This window comes from Daktulosphaira vitifoliae, unplaced genomic scaffold, assembly GCF_025091365.1.
Source record: "Daktulosphaira vitifoliae isolate Bord-2020 unplaced genomic scaffold, ASM2509136v1 Scaffold_2, whole genome shotgun sequence".
Taxonomy (NCBI): Eukaryota; Metazoa; Arthropoda; class Insecta; order Hemiptera; family Phylloxeridae; genus Daktulosphaira; species Daktulosphaira vitifoliae.
Genome location: NW_026099573.1, coordinates 26,634,851 through 26,654,879, shown reverse-complemented (window position 1 = coordinate 26,654,879; position 20,029 = coordinate 26,634,851). Strand labels below are relative to the sequence as shown.

Genomic DNA, 20,029 nt, shown 5'->3' with positions numbered 1-20,029 from the left:
AAATAAAAAAAGTCATTGGCAACAATAATATTATATAAAAATTCAATCAATTAGTTTAATTTATTATAAAAATTGGCACAAATCTTTGGCAACAGTTACTTATTTTATGTATATAGATTTATAACAAGTGTAATTAATTTTTGATAGCAAACCTATACAAGATTTGTTAATTTTGTTAGTTATGATAGTTCTTATCATTCTATCATAATTAAAAATAAAATTCTATGAAAATAATTTTAATTTTTTAATTACTAGTAAAAACAATCCATTCTAAGTTAAATAATTAGGATAATTGACTAAGGCAAGACATTTAAGATTATTATTTTTATGGTGTTAAAGTATTTAAAATTTTTTTTTAAATATTAAATGAAATATTTAAGATCTAAGTCAATGTTGAAATGTGCTATAAGTAGAAACACAATTTAAAATACTTGATCAACAGGATCCTTTTGATTTTTCAAAGTTGAATCTGTAGTGAAACATTGAGATTTTGAATCACTTAAATTCAAAATAAGCTCAAGCATACTCTTAAAGTGATTCTTATCATTTTCAGATTTTTCAAACATTTCCTGCCACTTTTGTTTATTTAGTTTTAAAAGTTCTATTTGTTTGGGTAATTCATCCAAAACATTCATATGCATTGCAAAATTTCCTTCTTCTTCTTTTTTATACTCATAAAGTTGTTTGGTGAGCATCAATATTTCATGTCTATGTTCTTCTTTAATTTGGTTCATTTCTTTTACATAAGCTATAGAATCATTGTTTATTTTTTCTTTTTCTTTTTCATACTGAAGTAAAATTAAATACAACTCTTTGTTTTCTCTCTCTCGCATACTTAATGCATTAAGAGTTTCATTTAATTCAGTTTCAAGTTCTGCCATTTTACTCTCTAAAGTTTTTCTTTGATCTTGATATGCATCTATCAGTTTAGATTTACATGTAATTACATCATTTAAATATGAAACACTATTTAAGGATTCTTCATTTTGACACTGTGTAGATTTCAATAATTCTGTTACACTTTTTAACTCTCCTTCATATTCTCTAGTTATAACATTCTTCATTTCTAAGTCTTTTTTAACAATTTGTAATTCATTCGTAAGTCTAGAGACTTCTGATTGGCTCTCTTCAATACTATCAAAGTTTGTTGAAATCTCTTTTACCATATCTTCTAATTTTTTTATTTTTGCCATTGTTTTTTCCACTAATGTACTAAGAATTTCATAATTCCTGCTGAAAATATCAAATTTATTTTGCATTTCAGCATCTAACATTATCTTGAGTTCTTTACAGTAGGTTTCTTTAAATTCTACTAATTCCTTTTCAGTAATGCGACAAGTTTCTAGCTGTTGCTTCATCTGCTCTAATTTAAATCTAGACTCCTCCAATTGTGTGTTCAGAAGAATATTTTCAGCTTTTTGTTGTTCTGCCATTTGATCTGAATAATAATGTATATCACTTAGTGATACAGCACACTTTTGATCATCCAAAGCAATATTTTGATTCAATAAAACATTATCACTAGAAAATTGTAATTGAATATTTTTAGTCTTCAAATTATTAACTTGGGAGACTAGTCGTTTAATTTTCTCCATATTTTTATCATTTATTTCTCTTAGGTAAGCATTAACAAGAACAAGTTTTTCCATATTCCTTTCACATGCACTATTTTGGAAAAGCATTTCTGAGTATTTTGTGAAAAATTGTAGAGCAGATTTGAGCCTTTTATATTCTTCTTTTGTTATCTAAAATTTAAACAATACACAAGTTAGAAGATAATTACTATAAATAATAATTTTTAAGAAACCAATGGTGTTAATTAAATAGAAATGTGTTTATTTTTATTTTATTACTAGAAGAGGATATAGTTGGAACATACCCAACTTTTTTCTAAAAATGACCAGACACTAAGGAATTTTGAGTATTTTCAATGTTAGCACAAAGAAAAATATAATTGTTAATCTACACTAATCTTAATTTAAATTAGATATAGGTAATTTCTTATTTTTTACGCTATGTTAGGAAAAATGTGTAAATTGAATAAATTTGAAAAAAATATTTTTCATTGTGTTTATTAAAATAAAAATAATAGTTTGAACTTTTTCATTTAAATTAAAATTTAAGTATTAGGACTTCTTAAACTAAACAATTTAGTTAGCAAGTACTACAATGTTTTCAGAAACATTCACAATTTCTTAATATATTTAATAGGTTTTATCATAAAAAATTTAAATAATCACCTTTATGGATACTCGATTACTATTACACTGTCTTCTAAGATATTCTGAAAAAGATTTTTATTTAATATTAGAACACAATTTTTTTTTATCCAATGCACTTTCAATTAACAAAAAAATTCAATAAAATTTAATATAATTAAATTTATTGAAAAGAAAATTAATTTATAATATTATTTTATTTGGTTTCTATATATAAATATATTTTTTATTGTGCTTTAAATTTAGTAAATATTTAATCGCTAAAAATAACCGATTTAATTAAAGTATACGTATTACTTTTTAATTATGTGTTGAATGTTTATCATTTAAATTATTGTATTATACCTTTATGGTGAATAATTTCCTCATTTTCTTTTAAATCATCTTCAGAAGAATCACTAATAGTGTTAGGAATGGTAGAGAGATCAGTCAATCCAATACGAGTAGATGACACATACTTATCAGGTTCTGACCAGTTATCAGATTCATTATCTTCATTCATATTTTCTTTTCTATTTTGGTTATTACTCAAAGTTAAATTATCAGAATTTTGGTTGTTTTTTTCTAATGAATCATTACCAAAGTGTTTATCAAAAATATTTGAAGTATGTTTAGTATTAATAATTAATTCTTCAGATGGTGAAATTTCATCACAACTAAAGAAATTTATTTCTGAATAATCTGGTAATACAGGAACATGAGTTATATTTGAATCACTCCCCTTAAATAATAATTCAGTCAATGATTTTGAAAATTCCTTATTACTTTTAATCATTCTGTCTAATTCATTTTTTAATTTTTTTGATTCTGAAAAATTTGTGCTTATTACATCTAAGAACACAGAGAGTTCATCAAGATGAGAAGCTAATGCAGAATACGATTTTGAAGTTTCTTTTTGTTTCCATTTCATTGCCTCTAATTCTTCCACAACTTGAATGTACCTATTTTTCAACTGTTCATAATTAACAGTTGAAGTAACACTATCATTTGTTTGGAGCATGGTTGATAAATTTCCTATTTTTTCAATAAGTTGATTAACTTCAGAATAAGATAATAACTGTTGACTAGTTTCATTTTCATTAGTTTGACTAGAATTATAAATTACTTTACAACCTTCATTAATAGGAGTGTTACTAGATTTGTTTAAAGAACAAAAAAATTGTTTTCTTTTTGCTTCTTTTAATATTAACTTAGAAATTTCTTTATTTTTTTCCCAAAGTTCTGTATTGACTAGTTCTTGAAGATTATGGTGAAGTTTTTTAACTTGTTGATTCAGATCTTCCACTTCTTTATTTTTTAAAACTAATTTTGATCTCAATGAAATAATTTCATCAGATTCTAGTAATTTTAAAGAATCCAGTTGAGACTGAAGTTGACAGATTTCAATGTGTTTTTTATTCAACTCACTTTTTAAGTCAGAAATTTCATTACAATATTTGTTAGGTTCCTTTATCAACTCCTTAATAAAAAAAATAATAATAATTATAATCAAAATACTTTCAAAGAAATTGTGAGAAATTTTACATAAAAAATTAATTTAAAGAAAATTTTCATGGAAATTAGATCTAAGTATTCTAAAGTAAGATTTATTAATTTTTATTAGGATTTTAAAAATAAATCATTTTAATATTTTGTTTTAAGACAAAGTAGTACTCAATTTTATCTTTCATAAATATTAAATTATATTATATAATAAAAGTAATAAGATAATAGATAATATTACATACAAACCTATTAAATGATAATGTATGTTTGCCAAAAACCTTGGTTTAACTTCTGTTTTAATCGTGATTTTATAATTTGAGTTATGTAATATATGAAAATTTAAAACTTATTTTGAATAATTAATAATTTATGTTATATTTAGAATAGTTTGAAAATATAATGTGTCAGCCAATGAAGACTAATCTTATATTAACAGCTCTAATATAAATTAAACTTCTTTAAGTGTAACCAAAACTTAAAAAAGAAGTTTAGTACAGAATAATAGTCAAAGACTCAAAGTGTTGTATAGATGAAATTTATAATTACACTACACACTTAAGATTGACATGTCAATACTATTTTATTCTGACTAGAAGCAAGTAAGCAAGTACTATATTATATTTAAACATTAAAAATGTAATTTTATGGTTATGTTATAATTTAAATAAGCTAAATAAATGATTTACAACTTAAGAAAAATTTTCAGAAAACATAATGAATAATACTATAATAGATAAAAAAAAAAGTTCAGATACCTCATTGTTTTTGGAGCTATTTCCAGTTATATCTTCTAATAATGGACTTTTCAAAGAATCCTTACAAGAATTGTTTGATGACTGCCCTGTTTCAAGCTGTTTTTTCAGTTGACAATTTATTTTCATTATTCTTTTGTTAACATTCAATAAATCTTGTATTGTTTTAAATGCTTTAATATTAATATTATTACATTTATGCTCTTTTGAGATTTGTTCTAAATTTTTTAAATCTTGATCATTGTCGGAATTGTATATGCTTAAATCAGGTTGGCTTTTTTTATCTTCAAAATTCTAAAATATCACAAAAACTTATTATCAACTGATAAAAAATATATGCCTTATGAGATTGATAAATATTTATTCTTAAAACTCAATTCTATAATACAAATATAAATTAAATATTTACTGACTTTTATAGGAAGGATTTCATTTTCAGTCAAGTGTTTTTCATTGTTGTATTTTTCTTCCATAATATATATTCTTAAACGTAAATTATAATTTTCAGTTCTCAATGTTTCTAATTGTTCCTCATATTCTTTTACAGAAACAGTTTGTCCATATTTATTAGCATTCATATTGTTAGTAGTTGAACCTATGAAAATAGTATATGTTAAAATATAATAAAAAATTGACTTCAAAAATAAATCCTAAAATAAGGCATGACATTTATTATAAAAAAATCAATTTTTTCAAAAATATAAAGTTATAATTTTATACAAGTAAGAATAAATTTAGAAATTATTAATAAGTGTTATTAATAGTGATGTAAAAACATAATAATATTCTTGAAACATTTATGAACTTAGAATATTTTGTTATGCAGATTTTAATAAAAATCAAGGACACAGAATATGATAAATTAATTTTAATTGGCATGTTTGTCCTCAAAGGGAATATAATTATATTTTTATCATAACTGTCTTTAAACATATAAAAGTACCTATATTTTAATTTTTTAATTATTAAAAACTAGGTAAAATAAGAAAAAAAATGTACTAAGATAACAATTTAATAAAATGTAATGGATATATTTTTAATAACTAAAAACATATATGAGGCTTCTACTTAAGATTATATTATTACATTATAAAATAAGAATAACCATTAAGATGAAACACATTTTTAATAATAATTTTTAATGAAAATATAAATTAAAATAAATATATATTTATATTTATAATATAATTATTAATATAATATAATATTTATAATAAATATATATTTTTTTTTGTTGAATTATTATTATAAAAAATTCAGTTTCATTAAATATTTATCAATTTTAAAAATTTTGACTTTTAAAGTTGTTCTAATTAATAAATTGAATACATAAAACCTAAAAATAAATAGTTATAAAAAATTATTATGCTAGTAAAAATCATCAAACAATTGAAGTATATAATTTTAATAATTTTATTTAATTAAAATTTAGTAGTCTTTTTCATTTAGTTAAGTATATATACTTTGAACTACATGAAAAAAATATCAGATTTATGTAAATATATTTATATAATTCATATACTTACAATTATATGGTAAATTAGATGAACAATTTAAGCTTGCGCCACCATCAAAACTTGAAGATTTCCTAAAATCGTTTACATTTGATTGTATTTATATAAGTTAAAATCAATTTAATGCACTCAAGTATTACAACTTGTTAAAAATACCTTTGTTTCAGTAACAAACTCTTATTATTTTTATTAGAATCCATTACAATTATTTATACATCAAATTCTACTACTAATGGAAAATATGTTCTTCTTATTTAAATTAGAAATTATTTTCTGTTCTTATTCTGATCTTTGAACAAACAAGTATTTACCTATATTTTGTCTATATTACTTTCATGTTAAATGTTATTGGAAGACTGGTACTCTGTAAGCATTTAATATTATTTTATTAATTTAAGAGTCAATTATAAATTTAAAAAAATGTTACTATGACAAAATTACCTTTACTTCCTGAAAAGAAAAAGAATAACATTTGACTAAGTTTGAACGATGAGCGTTGGTTTGCTGTTAGACTTGTTGTCTAACTAGCAGAAAGTTTTTTTTTATATCTGATACGACATTATTATTATTATTATTATTATTATTAGCAACTTGATAAAATCAAATCTGGGCACTGTTTATTTCATATGTATAACACATAACGCACTCTAGTGATTATTGTATGGTTTGTCAGTTTGTAATTGGAGAAATTTCCATTGATCAACAATAAATGGTACAAGCAATAAACACTTGGGTTATATTTTCATATAACCTGTGACATTGATTTTATATTTTATTGATAAAATTTATAGGCACGTCTATGGGGATGCCAAATGGTGATTAAATACTCCAAGATTTTAATTTTATATGCACTTATGTTACAATTGTTTCTAAATAAATTTGATTCGATAAAATGTTGTACTAAATTAAGAGGAATTTTTTGAAGAATAAGATTTGCATATTTAAATACCAATTAATAAATGATTCTATACTGATATATTATAGTTATATATGAACATTTATAAAAGAATAAAGAACTTAAAATATTTATCGCTAGTGAATATTTAAAAAGAAGCTTAAGCAAAAATCTTTCCAAACCTCATCTTGAAATTTTATTTATTTGAAACAGCATAACTAAACATTTAAGGTAGATGACATTAATGCTATTTTGTAAATATGTATTATCTTTTACAGTGTTAGTACAAAAGGGAAATGGGCGTTCTCATTATGGGGTATATGGGATAGAACCCCCCGTATCTTATAAACTACTTTTTATTATTTTTATAACCCTTTAAAAAAAAAATTTTAAAAATACTCTAAAATTGATGAATTCATATATACTGGGAGACATTCTTGACATCAAATTATAATCATTGTCGTATTTTACATACAAAGCAATTTGGGTTAGCTTTTCGTTGCCATAGCGCTACGAGAAAGTCACCCTGAGACTTTTGGGGCGTTTTTCCCTATGAGCCAGATCACACTCTAGTAAAAATGTATATAAATGTTATTTATAATTTTTTTTTTGCATTTATGTATATTCTAAATCTTTTAATAAACGAAATATCTTAGAGTCATTGGTAGTGGCGTAGCCACAAAAGGGTAAGGCTAAAAAGTTATTTTTTGTTTCACAAAAAATTTTAGGGATATCAAATATAAAATGCTCCGGAGCGCTGAAACCCTTAATACACTGATTATAATATACACTAATTATAATCATAAATAGTCATTATCTATTAAACTTTTATTCGCTTAAATCATGATTAAGTTAAAAAAAATGTATTTATATTTTGTTTTAGATTTTAAAACTAAAAACAATTATATTAAGAATTCTTAATATTATTGAATATAAAATATGTATTCTTTTCTTTTTGAAATGTCTAAGTATCGGCCTTGTATCTAGTGGCGCAATTTGTGTTATCTTCAATTAAAATTATTTTTTCTGCCATACAGTCTATATTCAATCTTCCACTTCACTAGCTCCCACTCAATGTAAACGCCATATTTAGTAATCTTTGAAATTTGTGTTCTTACTCCATTGTTTGTTTGTTACAGTACTTGTTACTTAAAATATACGAGAATACTTGTTTTTAAATTTTTGGAACACAGAAATAATTGTTAAAATTATATTTTGTATAATCATAGATATCATAATGCTAAATCGTATAAAAATATATGTATAGCAATACACTTATGAATATAATTTGTAATTTATTATTTTAATGTTATTAGTTAAATATATATTATTATAAATTACAAAAATATTAATAGTATATACATGTATATGTATGTTGCGTCTACCTACAAAAACTTTCAGTTTTTTCAGTTATACAATAATATTATTTTTAAATAATTATTAATTTTTGACTGATTTTCGTCTATTCTGTAGGACACAACAGAGTTTTCTTCAAAGTTCTAAGGGGTATAACTTTACCGCCTTTAATTTCTCATCTATTAAAAAATGTTCAATATTATAATTTTAAAGAATTTGTGTTAAAATGTTTCCTTTTTCAAATTTGATCAAAACATGTATATTATTAGGTTTTATGGTAAAACTAATGACGGAAATAATAAAAATCAAACTCACACATTTCATACAAAAATATTTTAAAATTAAAATTGTAGAATTTTGTTTAATGAGACCCTTTCTAAAAAAAGTTAAAAAATGTATTATGGATAAGTAAAACTTGAGATCATAGGAACAATTTCACCAAAATTTTTGGAGCGGCTTGTTATATCTAACTTAAATTTCTTTTAATATAATTGTATATGTAGTTTTTCTGAAATGTCGAATTAATTAAAATTAAAGCTCCTTTAATTCCTCATATTTGTGTCTATGTTTAGATCCCCGTACTTACACTTAAACTTTATTTGGTGGTTTAATGGTTTTTTCCCTATAATATTTTTAACCTTAGAATAAAATGTTTTATCTTGTTGCACCAAGGTTATGAGTCCTAGAAAATTTTTTTTGTTAAAAAACTAAATGATGACCAAAAAAAAAAATCTTACATTTTACATCGTATCTCATGAAAAAAATTAATAGATTTGTTTATAATAAAACCTATTGAACAATGTAAAAATGATACATTATTAATTTATTACCAGTGGCGTTATTATCAGAATTTTATAATAGAGGAGGGGGCATAGTAAAAATATCTAAAAAAATACCATATTTTGGAATTTTTTTTCACTCATTATTTCATTTTAGAAATGAATTTGCTGCCAATGGGGGTTGTGCCCCTAGCTAGGTCACTGTTTAATATGACCTATTTTTTATTTAAAAGTAATTTGTTGTATAGTTAAAGATGATACAATCTTTTATCTATTTTGCCATTATTCAATTATACATAAACTAGACAACAAAAAAAAGTTCGGGAAGTAAATAAAGTCAGTGGCACGTTTGTCCTTCGGTTTGCCATTTAAGGATAGCGTCTATCGCGACTAAATCTTAGTACCTACTGATTTATTTTCCTCTCTTATTTTTTTTCTTTCTAAATAATAGTTTATTATATTAAGTTAACGTATAAGTTGTAGTAACACGTTTGTCACAACCACACGCGATTGTATGTTCTACACAACATCCTCCAGTTCTCCCACACTGACCTGTAACGTTAACACACGATATCCCCGGCGATCGTTGAAATGCGGCCCACGTTCACAGGAGAACTATTTACTTAGATTAAAGTAATGTGCTCTTAGTCTCTTAGTTACTAGCTATCAGCAAGAGCTCGTTTTATTTGAAATTAATACTTTTAACCGTATTTTTTAATATATTACTTAAGTTTTTTATTATTATAACGAACCGAAATAATTATAAATATTTATACTTAAACATATTCTAGTGAGCTTCAACATTTTGATTAAACAGCCTACAGATCATCACTTCTTAGGTAATTATGTAGATTTACATTATTTGTGTAGATTTTTTTTCGATATCTAAACAACAAAATCAACTAAAAAATTTTGTTACTATATTTACTACGAACAAATTTCTTGAATTTTGAGTTTTTAAATGTTAGTAATAAATAGTTTTACTGAAGTATCACGCGTATTAGATCATTTTAATTGTGTCAATCCAAGAAAATCAAATATACAAGGGGTAATTAATTTTATAATAAATTTAAACACTTTAGAAATTCTTAATTCGACCAGATTCAAGTAGGTTTATTAGTGCATGTACAATGAAGATACTACAACAGGCAAGAGTAGCCTTAGGATATAAATTATTTTAACTGATGAGCAAGATTGTACTGAAGACATTAATTGTAATGTTAATGATTTAGACAAACGAGTAAAATATGTTAGATATTTGAACATAACGTACTACATAATTTACTTAAGACTTAAGACGCTTACCACAAATATTATAATATAAATTTAAACTGCTTCAACCTTTGACAAACGTCTTAAAATATTCATATAATTAATCAATAAATGTACCAGTTATTTCCTCAAGGTTAAATATTGATTTTTTGGGTTTTGTTATATTTATCATAGTAGCTTTTTCGTTAACATATTCATCAAAATATTTTATACATAATTTAAATATCTCAGTTATTTTCAAACTTTCTCAAATAAATTAACCATATAAAAAGGTTTCGCGTAAATTATTTTACAGATTTTTTTTTATACGCTTTATCAGCGCATTAAGGGCCATAACGGCCTACCCCAAACAAGGAGTTTTCTTAACCATTTATACTGCAGGGCGGGTGGTTAATCGGTCGCCGAAGAGAGGGATGGTGACTCCAATTACTAAACTGATCTCTCGTTTGGCAAATGAAATCACCCGTGACCAAGTTTCGAACCCGAGGCAGTGCGCGTCAAACACTCCTGCGTTACCGACTCGGCCATACCGTCCCTCTCTTTTTTAAATAATGACATTAACATACAACCAACTTATTTCATTTTTATTTGAGTAAAAAATTGTTATTTGTTAAATTTTTTTTTACCTTCTAACCAAAATTGTCTAATAAATACAATTGTTTATCGTCCGTATATTTATGTAAGATATGTTGATTTTAATAAGGTTTTTAGTCTCGACGCGAAGCTTAGACGGTATTGAAATTACCTGATGTAGTTTTTTTTTCTGATTGTCTATAAAAATTTTCAGCGCTTACTGGATCGATTTTGTTGATCAATACGTCAAAAGAAGTTGAATTTGATTTAATTGAAGACATTTATTTCAAAAATTGATAAAATCATTAAATTTTAGACATTTCAGAAATTATCTCAAAATTTAGCAGCCGTCGAAAATGGGAAGAATTAATTTTTTTCTTGCATTTTAAAATTGTAATAACTTATTTAAAAACAGCCGATTTTTGAGGGGATTAGGGAGATAGATCTTTTCATTGACATTTTTGATAATTTTCATTATATATATTTTATATTTCAGAAGCTTAATATATGATAATTTATTGAGCGTAATTAATGTGAAAAAATTATTAAATATTTGTTATGGGTTTAATTAAAAGAAATCTATTTATCAATATATAATAGTCCATAATAACATCTTGATATAGTAGTACAAGTAAAAAAACTCTGGGGTATGTGATTACAGCTTCCATGATCTTTTTTATCAAAAAAGTTTCACCTCCCTTCCATGGTAAAATCATTTGATTACCATTGATTTAGGGATATAAATACTGATATATATATATATATATATATATATTCATTTTTACTTATTATTTGCATAAGGGTTATAAAATATGCGTACATTATTGATAATTTTCTTTTAAGTTAACACTTTACAAAAGTATATTAAAGTGATAAATCATTCATAACGTTATTGCAAATAACCAATGTAAAACATGTTGTTGTGTTTATATTGAATTCTTAAACGCCTAGTAACACAAATTATTAAGCACATATACATATATCAATGTAGAGTACTAACCCGGTGCCTAATAGTTCGTTCGATTCCAATCGATTTGACAGACGTTCACTGTGAATTTCAATAAACGATTGTATACAAGTGTTTGTGATAAGGTTGAAACGCGAAATTTTTACATGGAAATAATTAATTAACAATGTAGTATTTTGTGAATTAGTGTCCCGCATTCAATTAATTAAAATAATGATCGTTTATAACTACGATGATTCCTCTGTGTAGGAAGATCAGTTACATTTATATCGGCATGAGTACCTTAACCCATAAAAAGAGTTGTAAGTATATTTTTAAATAAAAAAAGCTTAAGATTACTCGAATACATGTGATAAATATCGATTTTTGTAAATTTTATTTAAGACTTAATAATAAATTATAGAGCTCGTAACTTTTTTTGATATTTATACTTAATAGCAAAAATTAGCAAAATAATAATTATAAAATAAGTATTTAAACAATACTACACGGGGATTATGTAACTGTGACTCATGCAATATCTTTAAATATATAATTTTTCTTTTCAGAAGTTAATAGTATCCTATGTTTTAAAATTAAAAAAAAAGGTACTATCCAGTGTATATAGTCGCTTAGCGTGAATAAACAATGTGAAAAATATGTAAGAAATACTTCAAAACGTATTTTTTTTTGAATTTAGGATTATCAAAATATTTAATTTCCATTTATTACATTAGATATTATACTGAAATATTATGTGAGGATCTCGTACTTGCGAAAGAAATAACGTAGATTGTATCAAAATTATTTTTTCCTTGAGCCTTGCAAATCTTAAGAACAGCATTGCTTTTTAATAAATACTGATGTTTATCTAACAGTAATTTGTTTTATCAAACAAAAGTATTAAAATGAGAAAAGATAAAATACCGACAAAAATGTTGAATTAGTACTTTCAAAATTAAAATATTCTAAATGATAAAAGTCTGACTAAGATTTATAGTATGCATTTATGCATTTCAATAAGTTATTCTAAACACAACATCTACTAATACAAATTGATTTGAAAACTTAGTAATGTGTTTTTACCGTAGCTAAAATTTTCGATGGGGAAGATTAAGGGGTCTCTGCTCTCTCAAAACGAATAATATTTCTATGCTATTAAATAATCGCATAGCTTGTTGTTGAGTTGTACAAACTTAGGATCCTTCAAAGTGGCTCAAACAAAATTTATAAATGCATTTAATTCTTAGACCTAGATATAAACTACTTAACTAGTAAAAAGGTTTTTTATTATATTGATAAGTTTAAAGTTTAAAAAAGTTTTAAAAATTAAAATAAATTATTCTGAAAATCGATCGTCACTCTATCTTCATTTATATCTTTCTATATCCCACCAATAAAAAATTGATTAAGGGTCAAGAAATTAAAAGTTGGCTCTGAAAGGATTAAAGAAATAAGAATTATAATCTAAGTCTATATATTTTCAATTTTTGACATGGCGAGTTATAAAAAATGATCCAAAATAAAAAAATTGTGTATCCCTTAAGTGGATTAGCTTATCTTTGGAAGTGATTGCTTATAATTTATTTCCTTAAGTTATTGTATCTACCGTGACACATTTGTCGTATTTATTGAATATATGATGACTCATTATCATTGAGACTTACGTCATACTTCTAACCAAATTTGAATATTATCAACTAACAATATTAATGGAAATGTATTTTAATAATGGCTGTAACGACTATTAGTATAATTTTTTTAGTTAACATGCATGAAAATATCTACAGTAACTATCAATTTTATACTAAATAAATTAAGTATTGTAATATTTTAAATGATTTTTGTCTTAAGATTTGTCGTACATCATTAATATATATACAACTGTATTAATACTTGACTATATATATTTCAGTGCTTATTGTTTGGTTTATTAAGGTTAAAGTCTCATAGGTAGATTTAATTTTTTGGTTATAAATATCAACACAGCAAATGTCCAGTACACAATAAAATTACAAGATAAGGTATTAATATGTGTTGTGAATAAAATCACAAAAGTTTCAATAGAAATATTTGTTAGATCAGATTTGGTATCAACATAATACTGAAAAATATGAAGCCTTTAAGTTAAAAGATTCATTTTTATGCAAACACATTTATAATTTTAAAATTAATTCATATTTTATCATTTAAATTGATATTTTGGAAAATTATATCGACTACGCATTCAACCTAGACTATTTTTTTATTACTTACAATAAAAAAAGGTAAAATTAAATTTAATACCATTAAATACTTTTTATTAATTTAAAATTATTACTAATAAATATATTTTTTAATTGATATTATTGTTTTAATATTTTTTTTTGGTAGGGAAAGAGAGTAGTATAATAATAATAATTTATAAATTGCTTGTTTAATTTCTATTTGTTACATTATTTACTCATAAGTCATGAAAATTGACACCATTAAATAGTGTCAATTAAATAATAGAAAAAATTATCACAATAGAATGAGAACCAAAAAGCAAAAATAATAAAGGTGAATGATAGAGAAAAAAATTAGATGGGTACTTTATTATGTTATGCATATTGAAAAAATAGGTAGATATATTAAGTTTCTGAATATGGGTCATGGTTCGTTGAAATTAATTGCTATTAAAAAAAAATCAAACAAAAAAAATCTATCAATTAATAATAAGTTAGACATATTATTTCCTATGTTAGGTAGCATCTTTCAAAACAACTATACATTTAAGTTTTTTTACAATCAATTTTTTTAAATAATCAATATTATATAACAAAATTTCCACGGAAATATTATTTAGCTAACAATTTGTAAGCTTATATGTTTTTAATTATTGTTTTAGTGGCCTTTAAGCATAATGGCATTTGCAGCAGGTCAAAATTCCAGACTTCTGGATATGCAAGTAAGTGTAATTTTAAGTAAATGTAGTTTGTAAATTTTAATCGATAAAGTTATAACTATTTTTTTCTAACAAGAAATTTACTAAATGAATTCGTGTTTTTATAAAATATTATAAAGTTCTTCGGAATAAAAATAAAGTGATAAATTTAACTCCGTTTTCTCTAGTTTTAGGTTACATTGATAATGTACTTCTTTAAATATAATAATGATTTCTATTGACTTAGTTAATAGTTTTAAACACAGCCTTAAAGTTTTAAATTAAAAAAAAATAATAATACTTAAGTATACATATTCGTGCAATTATTAAAGATGACCAAGAGATCTACTTTAAAAAAAATGTGTAAAAAAGGGTCCTAACTGTAAATATCCCTATCAAATTAACCAAAATAATATAATAATTGACGCTAATTAAAATCACTTCCGTTAACAGATTCAATGCTGAGTATGCATAACGAATTAAAAAAAAATACTATTATGGTTTTTAAGCCCCATCTAGTACTTTGGATACTAATTGAATTTTCAAAACGACTAGAAATTATGTACATTTATAAATTATGTCAAGTTATTCTGATCACATTATCAGTCAGTACAATTTATTAGAAATTTACTTGAAAACTTAGTAATATGCTATTACAAAGGTTATAATTTTCGGGGGGATTAGGGGGTCTATCCTCCCCTAAAATAAAAAATATTTACACCATACTGTATAATTCTATGATAAAGTTGCACAAACTTAAACCCATCAAAGGGTCTTAAATAAAATGTTAATAAAAATTTTACAAGTAATCGAGTACAGTAACATACAAAAAAAAAATGCGACATAGTAAAATCAAATATTTTTCAGCAACGCATCGAAGCTATATATCGAAATTATAACTTATAATAATAGGTAATAAACTTATATTTCGTATTTATTTTCAGAGAAAATTCCAACAAAAACATTTAACAGAAAGCAAAAAAAATACAATACAGTCTCCGTCAATAAGTATAAAAGAGAAGATACAAATAAAAGTTCCTGAAAAACATGTGACTGTTTCACACGAAAATTTGAAGATAGACTTTAGTGTTAAAGGAAAGGTATTTGAACAATTATTTTAACTATTATATATAACATTTAAATATTTTTAGTTTTTATGTAGTTTAATTCACTCACTAATTTTTTAAAACCCTATTGTACTAAGTTTTATTTTTTAAATAATTTTTTATTCAATATCTTATAATGTTGTTTTAATACACGATTTGTATTACGTGGTTCTTTGTTTACTATACCAATTAATTGATTTATTATTTATAAGATTTATAAAAATGTTCATGTAAAATACAAATATTACTTATCATGAATTATTTTTATGAAATTAATTTCACATTAAAAACATTTTATGAGTACTATTAATTTATTTACTAAGAATAAAGTGGGCCATGCAACATTTTTTAAACTTTTTTTGAGATGTAAGATTTTAGAAAAAAAGTTTTAAAATGTTTTTCTTTTTGCATATTTATAATGCTAAAAATGAAGAATTTCTAAACAAACTATTAGTTTATTTCCTTATATTTTAAAATAACTTCGTAATATATTTTTGTACTACGTGATAAAATTTATGATGTTTAATTATTAAAGTGGGAGATTTAGGTGACACATAGAATTCTCTAAAGAAATCTTCCATTTTAACTACTGACATTGTGTTATGTGAAAGTCAGGTTAGGGAACTATTTGCACAGAGACGACAAGGTGTTAGAAGTCACACTGGAAAAGATAGAGGTTATCCTCTCAAACCTTTAGAAAAGAAAATTTACTTAGAAAGCGATGATCAATCTATCATTAGTCTTTTCGGAAAATTACCAAATTTAGGTGGTGGTTTATTATCTGAATCATTTGCTGCTAGCAGGAAAATGAAAACGGCTCAATCTGCACCTGAATTAAAATCATTATTATATACTTCAGAAAACAAAGACGATTCAAGCAATCTACAGGTTACTAAATTTCAAAAACTTAAAATAGACATACTAATGCACAGCTATATAATTGTATTTAGAACGAAATACATCACGTTATGTAATAAAATATTATGTAGTTGTAATATAGTTATTATAGAATTTCAATGTATGAGTTTTTTAAAAATATTTATCGTATTTAATTATGTACAATAAAAGATAGTTTGCTTTCTAAAATTATTAAATATACAAATAAATATGCTACCATGTATTTGTTTATCTACAATGCAAATTTAAAAATGGATAATAAATGCAAGTTTTGTTGAAGCATTAATAATAAAATATTTTGTTGTTTATATAAAATAGTTTCTGCTAATTGATGTTTTAATATAATGTAACTTATAATAAAATTTTATTATCATAATACATATTATATTTTAGGTAACTGCTATTAAAACAACATCTAAAATACTACCACCGACTATTAGAGGAGCTGAAAATAAACCTGTTCTAGGTGCTCAAAATGGAAAGAAAGACTGTGATATTTATACTAAATCGGTTGGCGAAAAAAAAATTGTAAATAAAAAATCACCTCCTCAAAAACTAACGGTTAAACCCACAGAGCAAACTAAACTGCCTTCACTCAATAACAATAAACGAAATATAAAAGTTTCTACGATAAAAACTGAAGTAAAATCACCACCGAAACCTCCACCTAGGGCTAATAAAGAGACACCTAAAATTATTACGTCTATTAAACCATTAGCGAACAGACCCATTGCACCTGGAATGGAAAGATGTCCCTATTGTTCCAGAGATTTTAATTCTGAGCGAATAGAGAAACATAAGACGGTTTGTTTACAAACGCAAAAAAAAAAAAGAAAAGTTTTTGATATGACTAAACAACGACTAGAAGGTACTGATGCTAAGGAATTCATAAACAGTGCAAAATCTAAGGTAAATTATTCTCTTAAAAATAAAAATCATTAGTATATCAAATAACGTTAAATTTATCTAGAAATTTTGGTACTTTTTATTGCTATTGATGTCTCTACATATGGTTTTATGAGGGTGGTGTGGCGTAATGAACCACTCAGTTGTCGCTTATGAACTGAAGTTCAGCTACGCTGTTGCTATTAGTTATCAGATGGGGGGGACCATACAGCATTTTAATAGTGACCCACACCATATCACCTACCCTTAGCGGATGGATAAAGAAGGGAGTGATTAAGTATTCATATTAAACACTCTTAATTACAAAAAAAATTTAAGTGTTGGTCAAAAAATTTTTGCAATTTTTTAAGTCAATACAATAAGTATATTAAAAGGAAGGTTGTCCTTTTCAAACAAATATTCTAGCTATTCAAGTTTAGTTATATGTATACAAAGGGATATTAATAAAAAATAAATTTAACTTAATTGCCTTTTTTTTTTTTTTTATAAATTTATACTTACAATTTTGATACAAATTTATATAGAGGTAATGAATTGTACAGCTATTCTTAATATAAACATTTTTCTTAATATAATTATTATTTTAAGAGAAATCGAGAGGCTAACATTAAAATACACTCTTTATACAACAACTTTATAACTTATTATAATTATCTGTAAAAATTACAATACAAAATTTTGAAAATCAATTTCATATTAAATTTATTTTTTATTATAATAGTGTGTATTTATTCTTGTATTATACTTATAAATCATAAAATTAGTATTCAGGATATAATTATGGATATAAAAGTTGTTTTTGTAATAATCCAACAATTCCTTCTGAAAATTAAATACAATCGATAAATTTGCGTTAAAACATTTTTTATAATAATGATTTTAGGTACTGTTAGATGTCATCTATGACGATACTACTCTATTGGGTTTTTAATGAATGTTTGTAATTTGGTTAAAACGATTTATTTGGATTTAATCAAAGATGTTTGTGTTTACTTCGAGTAAATCGATTTGGAATAAAATTAAATATTTACTTGTAAACTAAAAATTTAAACTTTCGATACTCAATAATTCTGAGTAAACATAAACCATAATCTTATATTGAAGAACTTAATGCAAGCATTAATATACATTACATATAGTTAAAATATAGGTTTATTTTCTTTCTTTTATTTATCATACTTAATGTAATATGAAACTTTAAATATATTTTGAAATAATTACAATTATCAAGCTCTGATAAAGAGGGCTATTATATGTGATATACAAAGATATACTATTCTATACATTTTTTTTTTATAGAAATTTTATAGGAACATGGGGAGCCTCAAGGTATTGCATTAGGGCTTATGAGAAATAAAATTCATATTGCTTAACTTCATTTAGCTAGTATAAAATATATTTTTTTTTACAACAGGCTTCTGTTCCAAAGAAAAAGAATAATTGGAGACAGAAACATGAAGAATTTGTCGCCAACATCAGAAATGCAAGGATGGCACAACAACATTTAGCTAAGGGTGGAAATTTGGCCGACCTACCTCCACCACCCCCTCTTGATACATCGGATTTAATTCCTTGTCCTCATTGTGGTCGCAAGTTCAATGATAACGCTGCTGCTCGACACATACCATTATGCTTAGAGCGACAAAAAAAAAAACCAATAGTAAAACAATCAGTGAAACGCTTTTGATTGCCATACACTTAAATAACTTGTACATAAAAAAATTATATATATTTTTACTTAAATTTATTTTTGAATTTTTTTAATATGTGTTTGATTTAAACAAAATCCTATGATAATTTTTATTTTTTTAATACTTCATTTTTGACTATCTATTAATAATAAAATTCTATATAATTTAATTTTGTGTGATGTAATTAGAAAATGTAACCATCTCATGTATAAATAAATAAATAAGTTTATACTTCATAACATTATTATTATTATTTATTTTCATTTTGATATCAAAATTGTGCTACAAAATTAACTTGGGTTATTTAAGAAAATAATAATTATTATTTTAAGAACATTTTAATTTTTATGCTTACAAATTGAATTTTTCAAATTTACTTTTAATTTGATTTTTTTATTGTATAAAATGTATTTTATTAGTAACTTTAAAGTAATCTCAAATATGAACAGATTTTTTAAAATGATAAATAATACATACTGATTTATCTATTGCTATAATTGATATAATTAGTTAAACCTTGTTTTTGGTGAATAGCTCATTTCTAATATTATCAATATTAAATGCATTGTTGTTCTTTTGGTACTATTAAAAATATTAATTCAAAGCAACATTACACTAAGTTATTTTACATAGAGTTATTAAAAAATTTGTAAAAAATCCGGTTTAAAATGTTTAAGCAGATTGTAATTTATGCAATTTTTGATGTTTTAAATCAGTTTTAAAAACACTTTGT

General features: G+C 24.0%; 2 protein-coding genes across 7 annotated transcripts; one reads left to right on the top strand and one right to left on the bottom strand.

The window, feature by feature from the left end:
- LOC126897180 (centrosomin) lies at nucleotides 1–6,571 on the bottom strand. Of its 3 annotated transcripts, none has more exons than XM_050670555.1 (8): nucleotides 6,412–6,571; nucleotides 6,127–6,334; nucleotides 5,983–6,044; nucleotides 4,870–5,051; nucleotides 4,460–4,750; nucleotides 2,565–3,678; nucleotides 2,241–2,284; nucleotides 1–1,745 (listed from the first exon to the last, which is right to left on the bottom strand). In XM_050670555.1, exons 2-8 carry the CDS (start codon nucleotides 6,168–6,170, stop codon nucleotides 423–425), a joined length of 3,060 nt encoding a protein of 1,019 aa, XP_050526512.1. In that variant the 5' UTR covers nucleotides 6,171–6,334; nucleotides 6,412–6,571; the 3' UTR covers nucleotides 1–422. The 3 variants fall into 3 exon arrangements, with proteins under 3 accessions (XP_050526512.1, XP_050526514.1, XP_050526513.1); XM_050670557.1 differs by having other exon boundaries at nucleotides 6,282–6,334; XM_050670556.1 differs by having other exon boundaries at nucleotides 6,398–6,554.
- Nucleotides 6,572–9,507: 2,936 nt separating this feature from the next.
- On the top strand, nucleotides 9,508–19,535 carry LOC126897194 (zinc finger C2HC domain-containing protein 1C-like). Of its 4 annotated transcripts, none has more exons than XM_050670604.1 (5): nucleotides 9,508–9,839; nucleotides 14,661–14,720; nucleotides 15,641–15,796; nucleotides 17,093–17,608; nucleotides 19,020–19,535. In XM_050670604.1, the coding sequence occupies exons 2-5, from the start codon at nucleotides 14,676–14,678 to the stop codon at nucleotides 19,290–19,292; spliced, it is 990 nt and encodes a 329-aa protein (XP_050526561.1). In that variant the 5' UTR covers nucleotides 9,508–9,839; nucleotides 14,661–14,675; the 3' UTR covers nucleotides 19,293–19,535. The 4 variants fall into 4 exon arrangements, with proteins under 4 accessions (XP_050526561.1, XP_050526562.1, XP_050526563.1 ...); XM_050670605.1 differs by lacking the exon at nucleotides 9,508–9,839 and adding an exon at nucleotides 11,892–12,114; XM_050670606.1 differs by lacking the exon at nucleotides 9,508–9,839 and adding an exon at nucleotides 13,728–13,815.
- The last annotated feature ends 494 nt before the right edge of the window (nucleotides 19,536–20,029 follow it).

What these genes read in the sequence shown, in the direction of transcription:
- LOC126897180 (XM_050670555.1), bottom strand. Translation starts at nt 6,170, where the DNA reads ATGGATTCTAATAAAAATAATAAGAGTTTGTTACTGAAACAAAG. An exon ending in ATAGCTCCAAAAACAATGAG is followed by an intron (nt 3,679 to 4,459) that starts GTATCTGAACTT and finishes TTTTTTATTAAG; the next exon opens with GAGTTGATAAAGGAACCTAA. An exon ending in GGAAATTATTCACCATAAAG is followed by an intron (nt 2,285 to 2,564) that starts GTATAATACAAT and finishes AATCTTTTTCAG; the next exon opens with AATATCTTAGAAGACAGTGT.
- LOC126897194 (XM_050670604.1), top strand. Translation starts at nt 14,676, where the DNA reads ATGGCATTTGCAGCAGGTCAAAATTCCAGACTTCTGGATATGCAA. An exon ending in CCAGACTTCTGGATATGCAA is followed by an intron (nt 14,721 to 15,640) that starts GTAAGTGTAATT and finishes ATTTATTTTCAG; the next exon opens with AGAAAATTCCAACAAAAACA. An exon ending in ACTTTAGTGTTAAAGGAAAG is followed by an intron (nt 15,797 to 17,092) that starts GTATTTGAACAA and finishes ATTATATTTTAG; the next exon opens with GTAACTGCTATTAAAACAAC.